The sequence below is a fragment of the Aptenodytes patagonicus genome, chromosome 7 (assembly GCF_965638725.1).
Source record: "Aptenodytes patagonicus chromosome 7, bAptPat1.pri.cur, whole genome shotgun sequence".
Classification (NCBI taxonomy): domain Eukaryota; kingdom Metazoa; phylum Chordata; class Aves; order Sphenisciformes; family Spheniscidae; genus Aptenodytes; species Aptenodytes patagonicus.
In genome coordinates this window covers 19433967-19458183 of record NC_134955.1, presented here as the reverse complement: position 1 = coordinate 19458183, position 24217 = coordinate 19433967, and the positions used below count along the sequence as shown (strand labels likewise).

At 41.1% G+C, this 24217-nt stretch overlaps 1 protein-coding gene across 1 annotated transcript in view; it reads left to right on the top strand.

Moving 5' to 3' along the window:
• The first annotated feature begins 1735 nt into the window (after positions 1–1735).
• Positions 1736–24217, top strand: part of LOC143162936 (mucin-5AC-like) — a 36705-nt gene continuing 14223 nt past the window's right edge. Inside the window, exons 1-9 of the mRNA XM_076343510.1 lie at positions 1736–1739; positions 2066–2137; positions 19336–19401; positions 19816–20077; positions 20483–20597; positions 21223–21313; positions 22181–22290; positions 22503–22719; positions 23681–23806. Of these exons, the coding sequence (XP_076199625.1) occupies positions 1736–1739; positions 2066–2137; positions 19336–19401; positions 19816–20077; positions 20483–20597; positions 21223–21313; positions 22181–22290; positions 22503–22719; positions 23681–23806 (1063 nt within the window). The remainder of the gene's footprint in view (positions 1740–2065; positions 2138–19335; positions 19402–19815; positions 20078–20482; positions 20598–21222; positions 21314–22180; positions 22291–22502; positions 22720–23680; positions 23807–24217) is intronic.

Below are 24217 nucleotides of genomic sequence, written 5' to 3'. Positions count from 1 at the left end.
ATTAACATTCAAGGGCCATTGAATGAAAAAGGTCTGAGAAAAATGATTTGTTAAACAAGTTTTGGTGTAGAACTGACTAAATTACATGCATAAATATACTTACATTCCTTTCTCTTTATGAGCAAATATTAGCTAGAATAGTGACTAATTAGCAGGTACGCCCAAAAGAACAACCATTAGAGTTTCCTGACATTCTATTCTATTATCCTTGGTTTCAAAATATAACATACCAAATGTTTTGCTCCATTCAGAACTTTTATATAGTTTTGATCCACAAATATCCTAGCAAATAATTCTAGAGCCAGGTGTCTTCTTGGGTACAGCTAATGTCTCTGACGTACAGAATGAGCTCATTCAGTTCTTTCATGAGTGGTCAAACTGGAAATTCTTTCCCAAAGCCCTACTTGTCTTTGATCTTGATATATGCAGGATGTTGCTTCTGTTAGGAGCAAAGTAGCACAAAATGGAAAAACCCACTGGATTGTCCAGCGTGTATATACAGCATGCTCCTTGGTTCAGACCACCTTAGCCTTCACAATTAAGGTGTGTCTGATGTTAATCCAACAAAATGTTTTGTTACATACAAGAGTCCCAAAAGGTTGCTTCACAGTTGACATGATTATGTTCAAACTGAATACAATGGAAAAACTCCTTATCAACTTGAAAGGGAGCAGAAAAGAATTCAATTTATTCAAATGTATAAAATGTGCCTAGAAAGTCCTTGAGTTGGCCAAGTTTGTGCCCTGAAACTTTAAACGTTACTTTGAAATTATTTTTTGAAATGTCACGGAACCATCGTACCAAACTCGGCTGCTCTGAAACTGGCCTGTGAACCACAAAGGATAGATGTAAGGCATCGCATATGCCTCCATGTATGGAAGGACACGGCAGAGCAGATGTTTGGCTTCATCTGAGCATTACTCAATGCAGTCAAAGCAGGAGGTGAAACACTGCTTCCATGAGTGGTACAGGAGAGGACTAGTTCCTTTGCTCAGATTAGGACAACCTAAAAGATACTTTAATTTGCTCCTAGTGCCAAGACATAACAAAGACATTGCAGGTGGAAGAGCCCATTCCTACCTTCTGCACACCAAAATCTGGGAAAAAGGGTTAGCATTTTTAATTAACAATTTTCAATAATTTGGGCTTTTTACTCCAGAAGCAACCAGTATCAAGTTCCTATCATACTAGTATGTAAATGTAGAATTTGTTAGTTCCTCCTTGAGACATTTATAATAAAATTATTTTTGCCAGGCAAAAGATAGAAGGGAAATCAGACACGTAGAGGAATTTTGCACATTGGCATTCTTCAAGGAAATTATGAAGTTGAAAATAAATCCAAGGACTCCTGACTCTCAGCAGACTGCCATAGCCACTTCTGTAAGTGACCAGATTCCTGTCAACGAACATACCACTACTTCGATTCTGAATTAGAGCCAATTTATTTTGATATCTTTTCTGATAACATTTCTTGCAATATACATCAAGATTCTTATTGTGAATTGTGTCCTATCCATGTTCATACTCCAACATAAGCAGAAATACCCAGCTTTTTTTTCCTAAGTACTTTGAATGAGTTGCAAGTGGTTTGAAACAGTTCAACTGCTTTACCTACCCCAACAACAGAGGGGTTGGGAGAGCTTGACAGGTTGTTTAAAACACTTCATCTTAGTGGATATATGAATTTAAATATTATGCTCTACATAAACAATGAGCCACACTATCTCAGGATAGTATGGGTATGGGATACCCTAAGAAACATGTAATAAAAAGATCTGTATCCTCCTTTTTTCATTATGATGGGAAATTTCAAGCACTTCTATATGCAATGCTATTTAATAAGCTATTTTGATACTTACTCATGACTTAGATGCTATCAAAAGCATAGAGTTAAAAGGTTTGAGTAGTTACTTGAGCTACAATAAGCTGCAACTAGGAATTGTTATCAGAGCTGGAAGACATGTCTTTATGGAACACAACTGTACTTCTGCTTCTCCAATTCCTTTCCCAATATTTCCTCTTCTTTTATACCCATATCATACCCCTCTCCATTTCCCATTTTCAGAAGGGCAAGACATGCTTCTGCAGCCAGAAACAGTGCTTAGGTCCCTCGCAGAGGCCATCAGCTCCGGTGCAGGTACGTCGCACAGCCGAGCGGTGGATCGCGGTGTACAAGGGGGTTTCCTGAGCCGGGGAACCCACAGGGGAGTGCAGAGACCCGCCGGGAGCCGGCAGCTCTCACCAGGGCGGCTGATGAGGCGTGGGCGGGGCCAGGAGTAACGGCTGCCACCCCCCATTCCCACTAAAGGCAGCCCCAGGGAGCGCTGGCCACCAGGGTGTGGCGCGGCAGCTGGGGCATGGCACGGCAGTTCGCGAGGGAGGGCGCCTCTTCGCAGGAGAGGCATTCCATGGGCTGAGTGGGGGACTCGGTGTACACATAGCCCAGCAACGGGGCACAGGTCAAGGGCACTCATCCTACCTGACCCTCGAGGCAGAATGGTGGGCACTCATCTGAGGGTAAAGGCCGTGGCTCCAGCTGGGGGGTCTGCACCATCTACCCCAGCGGCAGCTGATGCCTCCATGCAGACAGAACTGCTGAAAGGAGAGGCTGCGGTGCAGACCTCAGACTGCAGGAAGTGCCTAGACCTCTCTCCTGGGGTAGGCACAGGCGGCAGACCTGCCTGCAAAAGGTGTGCCCAGGTGGAGGACCTCCTGCAGCAGGTGGCTGAGCTGCAGGAGGGGGTGAGAAGACTGCGTAACATCAGGGAGGCAGAGAAGGAGCTAGATAGCTGGTTCCAAGCGCAGTCTGCAGTGGACCCGCAGCCCACGGCCAAACAGCCAAAAACTCCCCCACCAGCACACGCAGAAGGGAGCAGGGGGGCCAATAATGCAGAAGAATGAACAGTTGCAAAGGCAAAGACCAGCAGGAGGAAGAGACTTCCCCCAAAGCCTGAGGTGCCCTTGCAGAACTGCTTCACTGCTCTGCAGGCCGAAGAGGAAAGTCCTGTCACATCAGGAGAAGCAATGGAGCTGAGTAATGCAGCCCGATCTGCCCCCCATATAACAACCAGTGCAACTAAGAAAAGGTGACAGATGGGTGATAGTAGTAGGCGACTCTCTTCTGAGAGGTACGGAGGCACCCATTTGCCAACTGGACGCACTCTCTAGAGAGGTGTGCTACTTACCGGGGGCTTGCATCAGGGATGTCACCGAGAGGCTACCAAGCCTTGTACAGTCCACTGACTATTATCCGCTGCTGCTGTTTCACGTGGGCACCAGTGACACAGCCAGGAGCAGTCTGAGGACTATCAAGAAGGACTACAGAGCCCTGGGAGAGGCAGTAAGGGACTCAGGAGTGCAGGTAGTTTTTTCATCAATCCTGCCAGTCAAAGGGAAGGGGTTTGAAAGGGCCAGTTGAATCTGGCAAGTCAAGAAATGGTTACGGGACTGGTGCCACAGCCAGGGGTTCAGCTACTTAGACCATGGGACTCCCTTTGAGAAACCTGGTCTACTGGGGACTGACGGGGTCCATCTGTCAGAGAAGGGGAAGAGCATCTTCAGTCGTTATAGGCTTGCCAAGCTGGTGAAGAGGGCTTTAAACTAGAGATGCCGGGGAAGGGGAACCTCAATCCATCCCACTCCTACCAGTTTGATGCCAGGGCCAGCCATAGATGCCCAGAGCCTGGAGAAGGATCACAGGTCAGCAGGAGAGAGCCTGAAGAGCAGCACAAAGGAACTCCAGCCAGTAAGACAGTTCATCGGGGGCCCAACTTAAAGGCCTCTATGCAAACGCATGTAGCATGGGGAACAAACAAGAGGAGTTAGAGACGTGCGCACGCCTGCAGGGCTACGACCTTATTGGCATCACGGAGACGTGGTGGGATGGCTCCTATGACTGGAGTGTTGGGATGGAGGGATGCAGGCTCTTTAGGAAGGACAGGCAGGGGAGACGAGGAGGGGGTGTCACCCTCTATGTCAATGACCAGCTGGAGTGCATGGGGCTCTGCCTGGGGATGGATGAGGAGCCAACCGAGAGCTTGTGGGTCAGGATTAAAGGGAAGGCAGGGACAGGTGACATTACGGTGGGAGTCTGCTACAGGCCACCTGACCAGGAAGACCGCACAGATGAGGCCCTCTATAGACAGATAGGAGCAGCCTCACGCTCACAAGCCCTGGTCCTCATGGGGGACTTCAGCCACCCCGACATCTGTTGGAGGGACAACATGACAGGGCATAAGCAATCCGGGAGGTTCCTGGAATGCGTCAATGATAACTTCCTTCTCCAAGTGGTAGAGGAGCCAACAAGGAGAGGTGCTATGCTGGACCTTGTTCTCACCAACAAGGAGGGGCTGGTGAGGAATGTGAAGCTCAAGGGCAGCCTGCGCTGCAATGACCATGAAATGGTGGAGTTCAAGATCCTTAGGGCACCGAGGAGGGCACACAGCAAGCTCACTACCCTGGACTTCAGGAGAGCAGGCTTCGGCCTCTTCAGGGATCTGCTTGGTAGAGTGCCATGGGACAAAGCCCTGGAGGGAAGAGGGGCCCAAGAAAGCTGGATAATATTCAAGGATCACCTCCTTCAAGCTCAGGAGCGATGCATCCCAACAAAGAGGAAGTCAGGCAAAAATGGCAGGAGGCCTGCATGGATGAACAGGGAGCTCCTGGACAAACACAAACAGAAGAAGGAAGCCTACAGAGGGTGGAAGCAAGGACAGGGAGCCTGGGAGGAGTACAGAGAAATTGTCCAAGCAGCCAGGGATCAGGTTAGGAAAGCTGAAGCCCTGATAGAATTAAATCTGGCCAGGGACATCAAGGGCAACAAGAAAAGATTCTATAGCTACGTCGGGGATAAAAGGAAGACTAGGGAAAATGTGGGCCCTCTCTGGAACGAAATGGGAGACCTGGTTACCTGGGACACGGAGAAGGCAGAGGTACTCAATGACTTTTTTGCCTCGGTCTTCACCGGCAAGTGCTCGAGCCTCACCGCCCAAGCCGCAGAAAGCAAAGGCGGGGACTGGGAGAATGAAGAGCCGCCCACAGTGGGCGAACATCAGGTTTAAGACCATCTAAGGCACCTGAAGGTGTGCAAGTCCATGGGACCCGATGCGATCCATCCGCGGGTCCTGAAGGAACTGGCAGATGAAGTTGCTAAGCCACTATGCATCGCATTTGAGAAGTCATGGCAGTCCGGTGAAGTTCCCACTGACTGGAAAAGGGGAAGCATAACCCCCATTTTTAAAAAGGGAAAAAAGGAAGACCCAGGGAACTACGGGCCAGTCAGTCTCACGTCTGTGCCTGGGAAGATGATGGAACAGATCCTCCTGGAAGCTATGCTAAGGCACATGGAGGACAGCGAGGTGATTCGAGACAGCCAGCATGGCTTCACCAAGGGCAAGTCCTGCCTGACTGACCTAGTGGCCTTCTATGATTGGGTGACTACATCAGTGGACACGGCAAGGGCTACAGATGTCGTCTATCTGGACCTCTGTAAGGCCTTTGACATGGTCCCCCCCAACATCCTTCTCTCTAAACTGGAGACGTATGGATTTGATGGGTGGACTGTCCGGTGGGTGAGGAATTGTTTAGATGGTTGCATCCAGAGGGTAGTGGTCAACGGCTCAATGTCCAGATGGAGATTGGTGACGAGTGGTGTCCTGCAGGGGTCCATATTGGGACCGGTACTGTTTAATATCTTCATCAATGACATAGACAGTGGGATCGAGTGCACCCTCAGCAAGTTGCAGATGACACCAAGCTGAGTGGTGCGGTGGACACGCCAGAGGGACGGGATGCCATCCAGAGGGACCTGGACAAGCTCAAGAAGTGGGCTGTGTGATCCTCATGAGGCTTACCAAGGCCAAGTGCAAGGTCCTGCACCTGGGTCGGGGCAACCCCCGGTATCAGTACAGGCTGGGGGATGAAGGGATTGAGAGCAGCCCTGCTGAGAAGGACTTGGGGGTACTGGGGGATGAAGGGATTGAGAGCAGCCCTGCCAAGAAGGACTTGGGGGTACTGGGGGATGAAAAGCTGGACATGAGCCAGCAATGTGCGCTCGCAGCCCAGAAGGCCAATTGTATCCTGGGCTGCATCAAAAGAGGCGTGGCCAGCAGGTCGAGGGAGGGGATTCTGCCCCTCTACTCTGCTCTGGTGAGACCCCTCCTGGAGTACTGTGTCCAGCTCTGGAGCCCTCAGCATAAGAAAGACACGGACCTGTTGGAGCGGGTCCGGAGGAGGGTCACAAAAATGATGAGGGGGATGGAACACCTCTCCTATGAAGAAAGGCTGAGAGAGTTGGCGTTGTTCAGCCTAGAGAAGAGGCGGCTTCGGGGAGACCTTATTGCAGCCTATCAGTACTCCAAGGGGGCTTATAAAAAAGATGGCGGCAATCTTTTTAGCAGAGCCTGTTGCGACAGGACAAGAGGGAATGGCTTTAAACTAAAGGGGGGTAGATTCGGACTAGATATAAGGAAGAAATTTTTTACGCTGAGGGTGGTGAAACAGTGGAAGAGGTTGCCCAGGGAGGTGGTGGATGCCCCATCCTTGGAAACATTCAAGGTCAGGTTGGACAGGGCTCTGAGCAACCTGATCTAGTTGAAGATGTCCCTGCCCATGGCAGGGGGGTTGGACTAGACGACCTTTAGATGTCTCTTCCAACCCAAACTATTCTATCATTCTATGAGAAGAGAAGCTGCTTCAGGAGTACACAGCAAGCATATGTCCAAGGTTCTTATTTCCATGAAGGGTCAGAAAGCATGAAATGCTCTTGTGTGGAGGGGTTTACGAAGCAACAGGCAGAGTGAATACTGGAGTACAAGTAGTGGTGTTGCAGGCAGCATAGGTTGAGTTTAAAAGGAGTTGGAAGGCCATTTGGTAGGACGTTTAAGTGAGTACAAACAGCTTGGCGTTGCAGAGGAGGCTGTTTGCTGTCTGTAGGTAACAGTGAGATTGAAGAGTTAGGCACAGGAGTGAGGGCTGCTGTAGAGTATGCAGCTGAGGTGCATGGAAACGCATCAGCAAAGAAAAAAATAGAGAAAATTCACAGCAGCGTGTAGCCCTTCACACCATTGGCTGCTGTTTCCTGACAGAGAACCAACAAGCTCAGCAATGAGATGGCAGCAAGATTTTTATTCCCAAGGATTGGTTTTCATATTAATGTCTACCCTTCCTACATAGGATACAAACAGTTCATACCTTAACTCACAAATTTTAAGAGATGCTATGTGCAGTGACATGAGTTTCATAAAGAGCCTGTGATGGGCAGGTATTTGGATGATGACCTTCAGGATCTCAGATCACCTCTTCAGCATTGTATAATCTCCTGTCTTCACTAAGCCACTTTAATACCACACTATCTGCATTTAATCTGATTCTCAAGCTTCTTATCTGTAAGCAGGGTACCTGAGTACCTTTGGCTATGACATACAAGAATGTAAATGAGATCAGAATCCTGCTCATAACACCACTATTGAATGTGGTCCTAAAATACAGTTGAGTTTGGCAGAAATCAAATTGCTAAAGTTGTGGAGAGTCCCTTTTTCTTTACAGATGTATGCCACAGAAATGAGAAGAAATGAAGCCTGGTTCATTTCAAATTCTCTTTGGGAATTTGAAACTAGAAGTGAAGAAACAAACCCCCTTACAGCTATCAGGATCATTTCCTTCAGGAGTTGCAGTATATTCATTATGTTAAACTAGCAGAGCAGCATGCATATACGTGCATACACCAAAAGGTTATGATGTGCAAATAATAAATAGAATGGATGACTTGCAGCCTCTCCCAGAGCAAAGCCTGACTGCATGAGATCCATCAACATTCTGCTCTGACTAGCCCTTAAATACTGTATGCAGAATGGCAATTAATTTAAACCAAGTGCGAGTTGCTTTGCATGTTCTTTCTCTTTGTAAGGAACAAAAAATTAAAACTCACCTCAGCAGTAAAAGAATAACAGTAATTAATACAGCTCTATTACTCTGAAACCTTTTGCTGCAACTAGAAGCAGTCAAACAGTGCAGTCAGAGAAACATGAAGATTCTTACTGTGAATTGTGTCCTATCCACATTCATACTCAGACATAAGCAGAAATACCCAGCCTTTGTTTCCTAAGCACTTTGAATGAGTTGCAAGTGGTTTGAAATTCAGTTCAACTGCTTAACCTACCCCAGCAGTGGCAGGCAGCCACTGCTTAACCTACCCCAGCAGTGGCAGGCAGCACTTTGCTGTCCCATAATTCTTGCTTGGTCTTAAAATAAAGGATGATGCTGCAGTCTGTGGAAAGCAGAAGCTTGCTTACCCCTATTCCTGCCTAGCTTCTTTGTCTGATTAGACTGGGGCAAGAGAAATAACACCAAATTAACATCCATTCTTTGCCTCTCTTATTATGTTTGCTGGCTGCAGGTGCTGTACTCACCACCACCAGGCTGGCCTGTATTTTGAATGTCTAGTCCTTACTAGTGTTTTGACAGATAGCATATGGAAAGCATTGTAACAGGGTAATATAGCCACTGCCACACGGCTCACAGCCCGCTTCCTCCATGGATATGGCAGCCCTTGTGATGTCTTGTGTACAGGACAATGCCTAGGGATTCAGAAAATCCTACTTTTAGGAAGCATTTGATGAAAGATGACTATATATAGAAAAAGGAATTAAACTAGAACACTGATTCCCTGTCCCTGAGCAAACAGAAGTGCATTTAACAATTTCATGGTGATTTTTAAACATTAAAGAGGAGCTCTGAAATTGAAATAGGAATGAGTAAGGAAAAGAAAGACTGAAACAGAATTAGTAGGAAGGGGAAAAGGCTTACAGGTGCTCCTGCAACATCTAGATGTGCTACGAGAAGACAAGGAGGGCTTGTATTAAGTCCTAGAAGCTCCCTCCAAAAAATTTCAAGCCACAAATATGTTATCTATAAAAGGTGTGTTTTCAATTCTTGGGTACATGACCTTGGAGAAACAATAGATCATAAACCACAAAAAATGATTGATTCCTATAATTGTCAAAACTTTAGAAAATAATTAAAAGAAGAAAGAGAATTCAGAGAAAGAACGTGTTGAGCTCACCTGGTTTATATACTGACCACATGGAAGTCAAGCAAGCTGTGTGTTTAAGAAGAGCTATTACATTTGAAAACCACAACATGAATTACCACATTTCATTAATTCAATTTGAAATGCAGGGAAGTCATTGTTGCCAAGGTATTAGACATGAGTTTCATTTATTTTTCTTGCACCTTTCATTCCCCTTAGTTAAGGTGAGCAGAGCAAGAGCTCTAAGAGAGAGCTTCAGAGAGGCAAGGAAGAGCAGTTACCAAGTTACTGTTGGTAACTTGCCAGCAGTTCAAGACCAGTTACAGGCTCCTCTTCCAAATCTGTTAAAAGAGAATCAAGAAAAGGGAAGACAGCACAACTGTGCACTTAAGGTGTCACTCTGTAATTAAGGAACTATGACTAATGCCACTAACAGATGAGGCAAGTTACTTCATTTCTTCTAACCTTCACTACTCTTAGCTCTCACTTGTTTTCCATTTAGACGATCGAATCTCCACAGCCAGAGTTTTCTTCCACATTCCATAGTATCTTGCATAACCAGTTCTAAAGTTACTGTAACAAACTAAAAAGCAGTAACAACCATACACAACACAGAGCTCATCTGCCATTCACTGTAAGAGTTTAACACTCTCTCCACATGCTTTTCACTCTGAGGCTGTGTGCAGCTTTGTTTTCCATGGAGAAATCTCTCAGATTTCTCAAGTGGTGTGACATGTTATACCAAACAGAAAACAGACTGCATCATCTATTCCAAGAACCAGGGAAAGGAGCCTATGGCCAGAGTGTGTCCACCATTTTCTTCCACAGTAGCAGTGCATGCATTTATTAGGGGGAAGTTAACAGGCCATTGAAAACAAAGGGTGGAGAGTGACCGTGAATCTCTAGGTAAGGCTGGAAAGCAAAACCCTTGTGAGTCACCTGTAGACTGATGGAAGGAAAGAACAGTTGAGGCTGTCAGAGAAAGGTGAGAAAAGCATGAGCAGGACAAGCCAAGGAGAGCAACTAAACCTCTACACAGCTAGGTGGAAAGGGTGTACCAGATCCTCTGCTTAAGTTAATGCCAACTTGGTTTACGTTAATTGCAGACTGTCATTCCTTTACATTACTTTCCACATCACAATAAATATTCTCTTCTCTGACCAATCCAGCTATTCATTTATTTTCCCAGTTCACATGGCAAGCAAGGACTTCACAGGTCTGATGCACAATGCAGCTTTACCTGGGTCCCAACTATTTCTGGTTTATCACACTTGTGAGGAGAGAGAAGTTCTCAACACTAGTGGGGTTGTAATTTGAACACAGAAGGCAGATGAATTCTGGTTGCATTAATAGCCTTAATACTACCACTTCCTAACTTCTGAATGCTTACCTTTGCCACCCTCATATTATATGATCTACGTTCAGGTTGTAATTATAGTATTTATAGTATATATGATATCCACATTTTATCTGGCATTTGAAATTTTACATTAAAGTGGTATAATCAATGTCTCAAATTTTGTCCCTACTTCTATGTGAGAAACCAAGAAGAAAAGGTAAAATTGGACAGATTATATCCATTGTCAGAATTATGGGTCAAACAACACATATATTTGATTTACTGTTACAAGAGGTACTTTTAGTGACCAATCCATTAGTATAGATTTTTGATACAAGATCAAAATAAGAGTCAGAAGAATATTTGGCAGCCAGATCCTTGGCTGTTGTAATTAATTTCCAATAACTTCCTATAAAATGAGCTGGTCTATATCAACTCTACAAATCTATCCTAAATTAATTTCCATGTTATTTGACGCTGAGATGTCAAGATAAGCTTCTGGGTTTCACACAGCATTAAAACTGAGAAAAACAGATAAAAATGCAGGAAAGAAAAATGCTTTCAACACCTCCCTGAACAGTCCCTCCTGCAAACAAAAATGCTTTGTTTTAGTGCCAGGCAATACCAAAACTGTGGTCCCTTAGTGGATTCCTGGTGTACATTAACAATAAAGGCAGCTGCTTAAGTTTCTGTTATTAAAATACTTCAAAACTTGCTTCTGGGGTTTCTTTCCCCTCATACAACTGAAGAGGAGAGCTTGCTCCTCCCTACTTACGTAGGTAGGCTCTTTTCACTGTACCATCTGGGAAACTCAAAAGTCCTCCAACTGCATTTTTTTAATCTACAAGAACCACTTGGAGCAACCACCCACATGACCGATGAACATGTTTACTTAAACCCTTCTGGTTTTTGTGATACTCTCATCTACAGATATGATTCCCCAGCAATCAGTAAAATCTCATAGCCTGATAACTTTCAAAATTTCATAAGCCACCTAACAGAGTGACCTGAATTTCTTCTGTACTTGTTTTGTTATTACCAATTTCACCCACTCCTTGTGGTGGAGAGTGAGGAAGAGAAAGAGCCTGTATGGTTGGATAAGCTGAACGCTGGAACATCATTTGAATGTCACTATTCCCTGGAGATCAAAAATTTCAGTCTAAGCAGTAGCAATCATAACAATTCCAGAATATGTAAAGTTTTGAGAAAAATAGCTGAGCAACACCTTTTGAAGAACATCTTCAAATTCAACTGGGACAACCTTCACAACAGCTATATAATACTGTGCACTGACAAGTGCTTAGTGAAGTAGCATATTCAAGTTTGACATGCATTGTTCTAGTCACAAAGAGTTATAATGAGTGAAAACTAAAAACTGTCTTAGAAGAAGAAAGAAGTGTTTGATATTGGCAATCTGCTTAGCAACAACTCCAGTAAAAGAGACAGGGCAAAGGAAAAAAACAGCCTTGACCCCACTGACACACCTAGTCATCCTAGGTACAGACACCCTCCTCACTTTCACCAGATGAGTATCAAAAGCACTAATTGCCCGCTCAGAAAACTCCTCCCTTTATCAGTAGTCCCTTGCTCTAGTACACCCAATGGGAAACAAGAAACTCTCTCCAAAAGTTTTAAAGTAACACAAGAAAATCCTGATATTCTATTAATCCCCTCAAGCAGAGGCAGGTGTAACTGAGAAGGGAAGCAAGCTCTGCCACTTCTGACCATCACATGTAGCCCATTGCTAAAGGTATATGCACATTATTTGCTGAAAGCCTAGTTTGCTGAGTGGCTTGTTTAATTGCTTAAGTGAGACTAACGTATATTTATTTAATACAGCTAACAGGTCACGTAAACAAGATATCATTTGCCTTCTCTATGTACAGATGAATTTATATTCATTATGAGTATTGGCACAGAATAAAACAACATTCTATGGGCAGGAAATCCAGTCTTTTCTTTTCTCCTGGTCTGCTGAAGCATGAAGATATAGATCTAGGGTGTGTATATGATTACAAAGATGTAACTTCATTAAACATCCTGGATATTTTGACAGGGAACATGTTTCATGCTATAGCAGGCCAATATGTAGACTTAAGTACCCCAACCTTGCCATAGTAAGCTACCACTTATTTCAGTCCAAAAATTAAATCCAGATAACATTTCATAAAGGAACTCTTTTTTGTTTATTTTATAGTACCAAATGAGTGAGGATCTAATATATTTAGTGCTAAACAAAAGTGGAAATAAGGACTGAACTGAAATAAATTGAAAAAAAATGACAGTTCAGTAACACCTGAACGGAATATTGTATTATACTCTCCTATTCTTTTATGGAAATATTTTTACATTTATAATTGCGGGGTAGGATTTTGGTAAGAACCCAAGGGAATTAGGCATCCAGCTGTGATCACATTTTACAATTAGGACACCTTCCTGACTTTGTCTCTTTCCCTTGCTTCAGCAGAAATGACAAATATCAGTAGAGACTGCTGAACTGAATCTTACCAGACATGCAGAAGATAATACTGTCCCATTTTACGCAAAGAAAGTCCTTTCTGCATCTCTACACATCCTAGGATACATCTTTTTTTTTTTTTTCCCTCCTTCTCCCATGGCTCCCCAACCCCAATTATATCTCCCAGGTGCCTCTTGCTAAATCCCCCGCTGAGCAGCAGCTCTCATTCCATTTCTTATGATGAAAATTTTTGGATCCATCAGCTACCTTCATTCTTGTAAACTGGTAGGAGGCTGAAGATGAAGATGAACTGAGGGCAAATGTGATGTGTATACCAAGTGCTGAACTGTGCATCGTTTTTGCCAAACCTCACAGTTAAAAGAATGGTTTTACTAACTTTGAACATTTTTGTCCATCTTTTGCCATATTAAAGTAAGGTCTATTGACCTTGGAAAGAGACAGAAATCTGCCCAGAGCAAGTCATCCTACCTATCTCCGATGCCAAGCTAAAAAAGAAGGATAAAGTGACATGAAGTAGCAATACTGTCTGTGGTTATTGAAGTATACATTCATGCCTGCCTTTGAAATGACAGACCAGCAGAACTGCAAAAAGCCAATGTTCAGAAAAAAAAGTACATTAAACATTTACTGGCAAGCCTTATAGGCCCAATTCATTGCCTGTTTCTCTAATTTGTAGTCCTCATAACTCCACGGATGTGAATGGAATTACACAGGAATGATACTGAAACAATGTGATCATGGTCGCAGGCCATAATCAATCTAACATTTTTTTTCTCTTACAAAGCTGGTGTAACGCTGTCTGACTGTCTGAAATTACTCCTGATACTTTCTATGAGAAGGCAAAATCAGATTATGCAGAGAATTCAGAAGTAGATTTCAAGGTTTAAGCACATCTCTAATAAATGTAGTATACAGCCTAGGTGAAGCTGGCTTAACGTTCCTCAGATAGGTGCCTAGTGCTTGTCAGTGCCACACAGAAGGGTTTCCATGGCATACACTCAGTGTGACTGTGTGATAGCGCAGGTCCCTTCAAGGTATTAGGTCTGTTCTTTTTACAAGAAGATTAGCTGCCCCAAAAGGCACGGAGTGACTTCCTAATGCTGGGGCCCCACATATGAAATACTCCACACCTCCTTAAACTTCAGAAATCAGCAGGGTTTTTTGCCAAGGAGCTGCCTGGCATCAGTTACAGTATTGAAAAACTTAGAATGATTACTTGCATGCCATCTGCATAACTGTAAAGAAACACCAAATTAAATTTATTCCAGGACCTGTTATTTGTGGAGGAGGAGTTGTGTTTTATTTGCAATCATGTTATGTTTCTTTATTAGACTGAACCTTAACAAAAGATATGTAAGTGTATGTATATACTCCTCCTAAAATGCAAATACCATTGGCCAGTTTCTAAGGAAGGAAGAGCATCCTCTGTTTACCTGTTCATTTGCTAAAATCCCCCAAACCCCACCTTTCTAGACTCTCTGAATCAGTCTGGGACTGAAGCCAAAGTCACCTAGTATATAAGACTGACAGAGTACAGGTGAACTACTCCTCCTGACCAACTTTAGACCTGACATCCTTGTGCCAGACTCCACTGAAGATGGGGTTTGGCAGGGGGATATGGGTACCAGAATGGGCTTTCCTGTTAGGAGTTTGCTGTATCCATCAGATAGGTAAGAAGTTCTCTTTTTTATTGGCAAAAGAAAAAATACTCTGTTTAGATCTAGTAATATATTTTAAACAACTAAAATCATTTTATTGTTTCACTTAACAGATGATTGCATTTAAACAAGATTTCTTTATATCTTTCATTAAATATTTAATGTCTGTCTATTAACTGGATTGATTTAATTTAATAATGCCTCAAACTACTGCTTATAACTACATTTGGAAGGTAGCCTTGAAGATCAAATCAAAAAGAACCATTATTCATGTCTTAAAAAGTCAGTTTTTCAGTATCGCTTATGCCTTACAAAAATATTTTATTCCTGTTGCATTTTGTATTAGGATTGATTACGAATGTTATGTTTGTTATGAAATTTAAACCACTACATTTTCCAGCTGCTAGATCAGACCACTGGTCAATCTTTTCCAGTATCTTGTCACCTGCCAGGAGCTAATACCAGGTTCCTCAAGATTTCTTGCAACTTCTTTTGCAAAGGAGACTAGAAAGGAATATTCATGTGGCAATGATTTTCAGTAACTAATTGTGCATTGATAATACCCTATGCAAAATACTTATATAAATTACTGATATTGAGTGTGAGCAGGACTGGGAGATTTATCTGACACATGCAATCCATTATTTTGTATGGGTTTTTTTCTCCTGTCGATATTGTGTCCATCAGGGCTGGTCTTGGCAGTTTTTATTAATATGAGTAGCCCTATTAAGTCAATGGGACAATTCAAATTGAAATAACTTACATGAGTACAAGCTTGTTAAGTCAGTCCCATTCATATACAGTAATTACTGCCCTTTCAGCTAACTTTTTTAAATCTTCAGATTGCCTATGTGAATTTATCTTGCATATCATTTTCAAAACATTGACAAGTGCAAATACAATTTTAGGCTACTTTATAGTTTGTGAAATAAACACTAAAATACTGGCAAGTTGATTTAAGCACAAAATACAACAGTCACTTAGAATTTTAGCTTACATTTAGAGTTACACAATGTCAGTCAAAAGTATCTTCAGCCGTTCACTGAACAAGAAAGTTATTTGTACTGTGCAATGCTAATCTGATAAATTGCTTTGAAAAATGAGTAGTGGTTAGACAGTGTCCAGCAAACTCCTCTTTATTCAAATCACACTCTGTGGAAAATATTTTCAGATGTCCTGAGTGACTAAAGAATATTGGCCCAATCCCATGCCATCTTCACAAACATCCTGTGCCTGACTTTATATTTTGGGTCAAATACTAACTTTTATAAATTGATTGTAACGATAATTGCATATGTGGCTTGGCAGCTGGATTTAGACTTAACAAGGTGCATCCAGAAATATTCTTAATAATTAGGTCAGTTCCCAAATTATCAAATAGTGAATTATCTTGACTATTCTTACAACTGAGAGACACTTATTTTTATAATGGTCAATAATGTGGCATTGTGCAATTGCTAAATAAACCAATGCAGCTAGAATTTCCTTGGGAGTGATGTATTTGCTAAGTAAACAAAAGCCCCTGCTGTTTCCTTGAGAAAAATTAACAGATCAAAATACACATATATGCTATTTTGCTCTGTTACAAAGGTTCTCATGCTAGAATAAACAACATTCTATGATTCTACACCTGCTGAGATTATTATAGATGTGTTGGGTGACAGCAAATTCTGGCCTATTATTAAGACTTACTGAGGCATTTGTCTCACCTGATCAGTATCAGTTTTTCTCACCTGATCAGTATCAATTATAATGATATGAATGCATTTACCTAATGATACTATCTGTGATACTGAAAGACTAACAGGAAATGGAAAATGGTTAAACTCTGTCCTAAGTTACTTCTTTGTACATCACTAGTGGTCACACATAAAGTTAAATGAGAAAAGAATTAAAAGCTTAGGTCTGAAAGAAACTGCAGACACTGCAGCAACTTCTAGATATGGTGAGGCTGCCCAGAACCCTCTCCTCCAAAGCCAGCAGTCTCTTGGGGACTTCTTTGGGAGTGGGGGCTTGAATCCCTTCAGACAGGCATCCTTCAGCTCTGGGATCAAGTACTCAATCTACTTACATGATGGGCACAACCAGAAGTATTATTAGAAAAATAATAAAAAAAGGAAAAGGTGCTCCTGATCCAGTTATTTTTAAGGCAAAGGTGGTTGTCCAGCTTTCATGGACGTACCTGGGCTGAGGTTCTTAAGTGGAGGAAATGCTCAGCAAGGAATGTAAGCACCAAAGGGGACGGGGGTTTATGGCACACCCCTGACTTCAGCGTTTCCCCCTCTTCCACCAATGTGGCTCCCTGTTCAGTGAGATGGGTGTTACGGATCCAGTTCTGAGTTAGTGAACTCCTCCCACCTATTGTAAAAGGAAAACGGGGGCTTAACTTAGGACTAAATTACATAGACAGTTCCTCTTTGAGAAATTCTCCAGACACCTAGATTGCTCATTCACATAATCCTGATCAGGATTCAGATATTAGTCATTTCATCACCTAAATCCTTTGAGGATTTAGACTTGGCAGGTTATAGGTACATGTTAGTCAACATGTTCCAAGCATGGTTATCACATGCTGACAGGATTCAGTCCTTCACAAAATAAAGTTGTAGCCATTTATTTTTACAGGAAATGCCTGCCGTATTTAGTTACAAAAGGCAAGAGCTTAGAGCACCAACCTAGGAGCTCAGGGTCAGTCTTTTTCTAGGCACAAAAGTGTTCAGGTCAATATTTGTCATCTCTCAAAAGTCTTTGCCAATACCTCCTCTGGTATGGTATTGCTGGGCCATGCATGGAAAGGAATTAAAAACTTACGGAGTCACGATAGAGAGAAGGAGAACTCATCTGGAAGACAGTTCATGTAGTTGATCCAGCAACCATTTAACTGGAGGTACAAAAATAATCCTTGAAGCAAGGCACAAGAATAGGACAGTTTTGATGTAGCTGAGTGCCCTAACCATGTGGTCACGTGATCATGGCCTACTTTTTCTTCCTTTGTCACTGTCCCACTGTTTTTGGCACCATGTCTCAGCTTCAGGTGGGGTAGCAAGAACCCTTGGTCAAATAGAGTTACAGTGTGATGCTTAAGGTTTTCTGCAGAGAAGATGTGAGTTTGAACCATCTCAGAGTGAGAAGAGGAGTAGAACAGGAAACCTGGTTCTTTGGGTTACTTCTGGGTTACTGCTCAGGCTATGGGCCCTTGTATTATCGCTCAGAAGTACCTTCTTGCATCCAGTTGTAAAGCAAATCTAGACCCCTGATTGAGGCTTTAGATTTGCTCCAGAAGAAAAGGCCCTATGCTTAGGCACTAAAGAAACTGACATATAAATATCTGCAGCCATTACTGGATCAAGCCCTAAGTCTTGTTTCTTTTAACCAGTTCTATGCCTTTTCTTATTATTACTTAGCAGCTACACAGCAATTTTAATAAATGACTCGGTTACATTTTGTGAATTCTTCCTGTAATTGTTTCACATATTGGTGAGATTTAGTGCAGGAGTGAAACAAGGGCTGTGATCCAGTCATTAGAATCCCTTGTAGTGAGTTTTAAGGGAAACGAAGAAAGCAGATATACATGAAATGTTATTTGGATTTCAAACGCTGTGTATTTGTAATAGAAAGTCTCTTTCTATAATTACATTTTACCTTTTTTGGGGACCTGTTTCATTTTTTCTGCTGTGATAAGGGACTCTCCCCTTTGTCTAACAGAGATGTATCTGGGTCCTTTGATACTATCATCTAAATGCTTTGCTTTAAAAGTTCAGATACAGGACATTGTACTTAATATGCTTTTTACAATTTCTTCACAGGAGCCCAGATTGAAATCCAACAGGAAACAGGGAGCAAATACACTGAGGTTGTTCAGCAGAAGCAAAACAGTATGTTCGTTTATACTGTGTATTCATATTTTATGTGTATTTATTTGCTACATCTCTACTAAATAATAAAAATGCCTAAAAAACCTCCTTAGCATATTGCCGGTAATGTCAAATAAAGATAAATGTGTATTAATAAGCCTCTCTCTATATAAGAATAGTAATATCTTTATTGGATACCAATTACTAAACACACACAGTATGGTTATATTTGTATAATAATAGGTAACTAAGAAAACAGATGTGTGTTTGTAGAGGTTGTATGCATATGTGCATGAATATGTATATATAAAATCAAAGTGGAATATACATGCAGGATGTTTGGTTCCTTATAAACAAGGAAATAAGACCATTTTGGCAAGCTGTAAAGTCAGTGGCTGATGTTGGGAAATCAAGGTGGCAACCCAACTTCATTGATTTTTACCATGTAATGATTTGTGATCATCCTGTACAACAGATTTGTGGTCATTTCTAAGGGTTTTCAGCCCCTTAACAGAAAAATATTAAACAGAGAGCAAAGGGGATAATTAAAGTTTTTATTCCCTCCTTAGAAAGAGAAGGTATAATGAGAAGGCAACTATGCTTTTGTACTAGTAACAGGCTAATTTAATACAGCTTAACCCTTTGTATTGTTCAGTGTGTCTGAAGCACTTCAATATGCAGAGCTGTGAATTTCTGCCTCTCCTAACACAATACAGAGTTTCATAAAAGATTCAAAATTAAAAGGTAGAAAATGCAGATCATCACAACTGAAAGCAATTTCTTATGATTTAACTATCCTGATTTTGAATTTTGGTACGCACTTTTAACCTAATCCATGGCCTCTGTAAAACAAAACAGGTTTAACGTTGTTTCATTTGATCTGGCATATTAACTTTCTAGTCCTTTCTAGGTCAATTTTAGGTGCAAATTTTGGTATTGTTATTCTAGTTTTTCTTTTCTTTCTTACTTTTTTCTAGCTTCTGCTACAGTTTCATCTAAGGTGAACATCATCCAGCCAATGCTGACAAATCCAGTAATAACACGTAAGTAAAGGAAATGAAATGTATTCAATAAGGTTTTAATTTTACGGGATGTAGACAGAGGAATCTAATACAAATAGAGAAAGGCACTGGTAAAGGAAGTCATGGATTATTAAGAGGAGAAAGGAGGTGGTTAAGAAACATAATATTGAACAGTTATCGTAGCTGAAATGTGGACAACTAATAAAGCTCTAGCTGAACATAACTATAATCATTTATAGGGGTATATAAGATGAGTAACAGATATAAGATGAGTGAAGAATAAATACACAGTTTTATGATGGACAGAAAATAACAAATGAAGGTAGGCAGGTGAAAACTATTCAATGACAAGATGAAGCCTTGGACAAATTGATTTTCACCATGTTAAGGCTGGGAATTTTAGGTCATTTTTTTACAGCTAGTTTTAATTCACAGCTTCCAATCCTGCTCACAATGGCCGCGTGTGCAGCACATGGGGCAACTTCCACTTCAAGACCTTTGATGGAGACATATTCTCCTTCCCTGGGCTCTGTAATTATGTTTTTGCATCCCATTGCAACACTCCCTATGAGGATTTCAACATCCAGATTAGGCGCATAGTGGTGGAAAATGCTCCAACAATCAACCGTATCATCATGAAACTTGAAGGTGTAGCTGCTGAACTAACAAAGGATGTTGTCCTGATCAACAGCAACAAGTAAGTTTATTCATAACACTTGTTTGGTAACCACAGACCTTTTTTTCAAACTTGCCAAGTACTTTGGTATATTGGGGGGGGGATTATGTGTTACTCAATAAATCTGACAATTTTACCAACATAAATAACGAATAAGTTGCTATTAATTCCTTGCACAGTAAATCAATCCTTCCCTTAAAGATTACCTCAAAAATAAAATGTGGATGAAAAATCCTGAGAGGTTGGATCTAAATTCAGATCCATATTTGATGACATTGGACCATCTTATTTTTCAATTGCTTTTCTTTCCACACAACTGCATTATTTTAGAATCTCTACAGATGCTGGATACCACAAGCCTTTTTTTTTCTCTTTATCAAGCATCTGAATCAGAAAATACCTAGCGTTCTTTCTGCCTTTTCCCAGAGTTCAACTGCCATACAGCCAATCTGGAATTACGATAGAGAAAAGCAGCATTTATGTGAAAGTTGCCAGCAAAATGGGTATTGTGTTAATGTGGAATGAAGATGACAGTATCCTGGTAAGAACTGTTCTTGAACCTGTCTACATCTTCAGAGACTAGAGCTAATCTTTGATTAGGCCAATCCCTATCTGTTTAGGGGGTTACTGTTGCCTTCCCATCTCATACTGTTGAGCAATTCTTTCTCAATAAAGATAGGTTTGCCTCCAGGTAGTCCTAAAGAAAAGTACATGGATTTACTTCTAGTGGATAGCAGACGTCTGCTTAAAATAAGGTGAAAAATCACTTTTGTTATATCATTAACATATTGGCATTGTTATAGGGCCTTACCCCTTCATATATCATTTTCTAGGAGAATTTCACTTTCTTAGGACTTCATTTTTGCTGTGGATTTTATTTTCTTTCTGAAGAATGAATAGAGAGAAAGAGGCTGAGAGCAATATAGATATTACAGTGAAAACTTAAGTCTGCATCAATAGCATTAATAGCTTGGACTCTGCATTGTAAATCAAATCCAAGCCAACTCTTCATTCTATCCCCCAGGTTTGAATTAGATTGCTAAATAAAATTACACAGATGTGATGAAAAATACTTAGAGGTAGCAGTTGCAGCTACTTTCAGTGGTCTTGAACATATTTTAGAATGCTTATACCAACTTCTATCAACTTACTGTCCATCATTTTAGCTGGAATTGAATGAGAAATATGCCAATCAGACCTGTGGACTTTGTGGGGACTTCAATGGCTTTCCAATTTACAATGAGTTCTATTCAAGCAGTAAGTTTTTAAAATAATAAATAATAAAATAAACAATAAAAAAATAATAAAAATTGGTTTCTGGAGTCTCCAACATGCTTCTTTTTGTATTCTTTTAACTCTAACATCATCAGCATTCCTCTTTCCTATCCTATTAAATTATTTACCCAGAAGATATGATTCAATCTCTGTTGAAAAATATGTAGTACAGAGATCAGATAATGTGATTTAGTACTTTAAGTATAAATATAGTACTAGTGCTAACAACTGATTGCATATTTCTTGTATGCCATGGTTTTATTTACCTAATCAGCTAACCCCATAAAAATGAGCCAGTTTTTCACTAATAACATAAATATAGAAATATATTCAATGAAACAAAAGGCAATTACATTGTCTAGTCAGTACATTTATTGTTTCAGTTCTGTCTTAAAATTGGTATATCCACATTTGCCTGCTGAATTACATAATCTTTGTAAGATCTCCTCTTCATCATTCTATCTATTCCCAGCTTGAGCTTTTTCCTAAACTTTGTCTCAAAGCAATCTCCATTGTCCAAATTCCTGTTTAGATTCTTTTCTCTCTTCCCTGCCTGGGCTTAATATAATCTGAAAACAGTTTGTTATTTTTCTGGTAAAAATCTTAGTTTGCATCTAGATGTAATAGGCTGAGAATTGTTTTCTAATGTTTACTTTTTCCAGGGTGCTATGCAAGGTAAATTGAGACAGTGGTGTAGTGATTCCTTTGGAAGGGATGATGATCAAATTTAAAGACTTAAGGGAACTAGCTGCCTTGGCCAGTCTTGAGCAGAATTCTTGACAGGCGAAAAAGATAACAGGCAGTTGAACAAAAAAAACCAACCTTCATTCTTAAACTTCTTTTGTACAGATATTAAGATGACAGCCTTGCAGTTTGGGAATATGCAGAAAATGGATGGGCCAACAGAACACTGTGAAGACTCCACTTCTACCCTGCCAGATAATTGCACTGATAATTTTGTAAGGATCTTTTGACTATTCTTTTATTATTCTTTCAAATTTATCTGTACCCTTCTACAGCTTCAGACGAGTCAACAGGAAAAGCCTTCGGGTGACAGCATCTTAAAGAGGGGTATAAGTTTCTGTCAAAAAATAATTATACAAAGTAACAATACCCAAAAAATTGCTCCTTTCTATTTTCTGGAAGTTGTTTAATTTTTTTTTCTCCCAAGGATGACATATGCCAGAAAACATTGACCAGCTCTGCGTTTGCAGAGTGTAATGACCTAGTTGATGTTAGAGAGTACATTATGGCTTGCCAAGATGACTTGTGCCGCTCTGAAGAGTCTAAAAACGCCTCATGTGTCTGTGACACCTTCGCTGAATACTCCCGGCAGTGCGCTCATGCTGGGGGGCATCCTCTGAACTGGAGAACCTCAAAACTGTGCTGTAAGTATCACTGGAGATAGCCTTACTTTATGCTCAGTAACTAACAAACAACAAGCTCCCAAATGATGCTGAGGATGCATAAGAAATTACAGGCCATTCAAGATGATTGTATTCTCCAGAGGGTTCTGATACACAAGTTCCAGCATGAAGACTTCAGCAAAAGAGCTAAGGGTTTTAATGCAAACTGGATTAAACACTATCAAACACTTACATGGATACTCTAATTGAGAGTCAAAGTGTTATTTAATTAACTGGGACAGTAAAGGAAGCAAATAAAGGAGAAAGAAGGAGAAAAAATGAGGTGTACTTGCTTGCTTGTATTCCTGTTTCTATCCTGTTCTCATGGTGGCTACAGCATTTTTTATTCTCAATTATTAACTGATTGGGTTTCACAGGTGTTTGGCTGGTTAAGCACTTATTTATCTCCTCTTGCTTGGTAGTGAGGAGTTTGCACCACTGTAATCTTCATAGAGATTTGCACTGAATTAAACACATACTAGATTATGGGGTGTAGCTGTTGATACTGTCACCAGCATTTGCTACAAAACAAAACTCCATGAGGTACTATTTGCCCTTCCAATGGTATCTGAAAAATGCAAATATACTAAAGCTTTAGAAACTTAAATCTTACATTTCACTAGCAATACAGGTGTTCATGAGAAGGGTGCCTTCAGTAGAAACATAGGCCTTGCTGACTTTGTGGGGTCATTACCTTGCTGTCCCCAGAAATCCAATCATTGAGCCAGTTCAGCACCAGACAGTCATGGAAAGCATATCTCAACTGTAAAATATAGATCTAGGTGACTAAATTTGCAAATTTTGAGAGCTGGTGGTGGACTTGCAGTTTAGTGTGGTTTTACATCTAGCTGAAAAACTTAAATGAATATAAATATTTTCATATACAGTGAAATAGAAATACTTTTGACTTAAAAAAAAAATATCTCCTCCTTTAAAATTTCAGCCAAGAAGTGTCCATACAACATGCAATACCAGGAGTGCAGCTCCCCCTGTGCTGACACATGCACCAACCCTGAACGATCTCAGTTTTGTGAAGAACACTGTATGGATGGTTGTTTCTGCCCCCCAGGCAAGTTCTTATGTACTCATATCTCTGATCTCAAAGAACAACAACAGCTTACCTGTAGGATTTGGGAAGGTTCCATGGGATTTAAGCCTCCTGCATTTGCATTTTTCACAGCTGCAAGTGACAAGCATTATCATGTCTCAGCTGAGAAAAGATATCTGAATTATTGCCAATACATGTGCAATATTCAGAAAGCAGGAAAGCAGAACAGCAAACAGATCAAGTCCAGTCTCTCAACAAGCCACCTGTGCTACAATAAGTCCCTCTTTCAAAGCAGGTGGAATTTAAGAATACAAAGGTTGAATCCTTAGCTGTGCAAATTGGCATAGTCCTACTGTCCTCAGCATAGGTATATCCATTCATGACAGCTGCAGATCTGTCTCTAAGATGATATTTAGGATTTGTAACAAACAA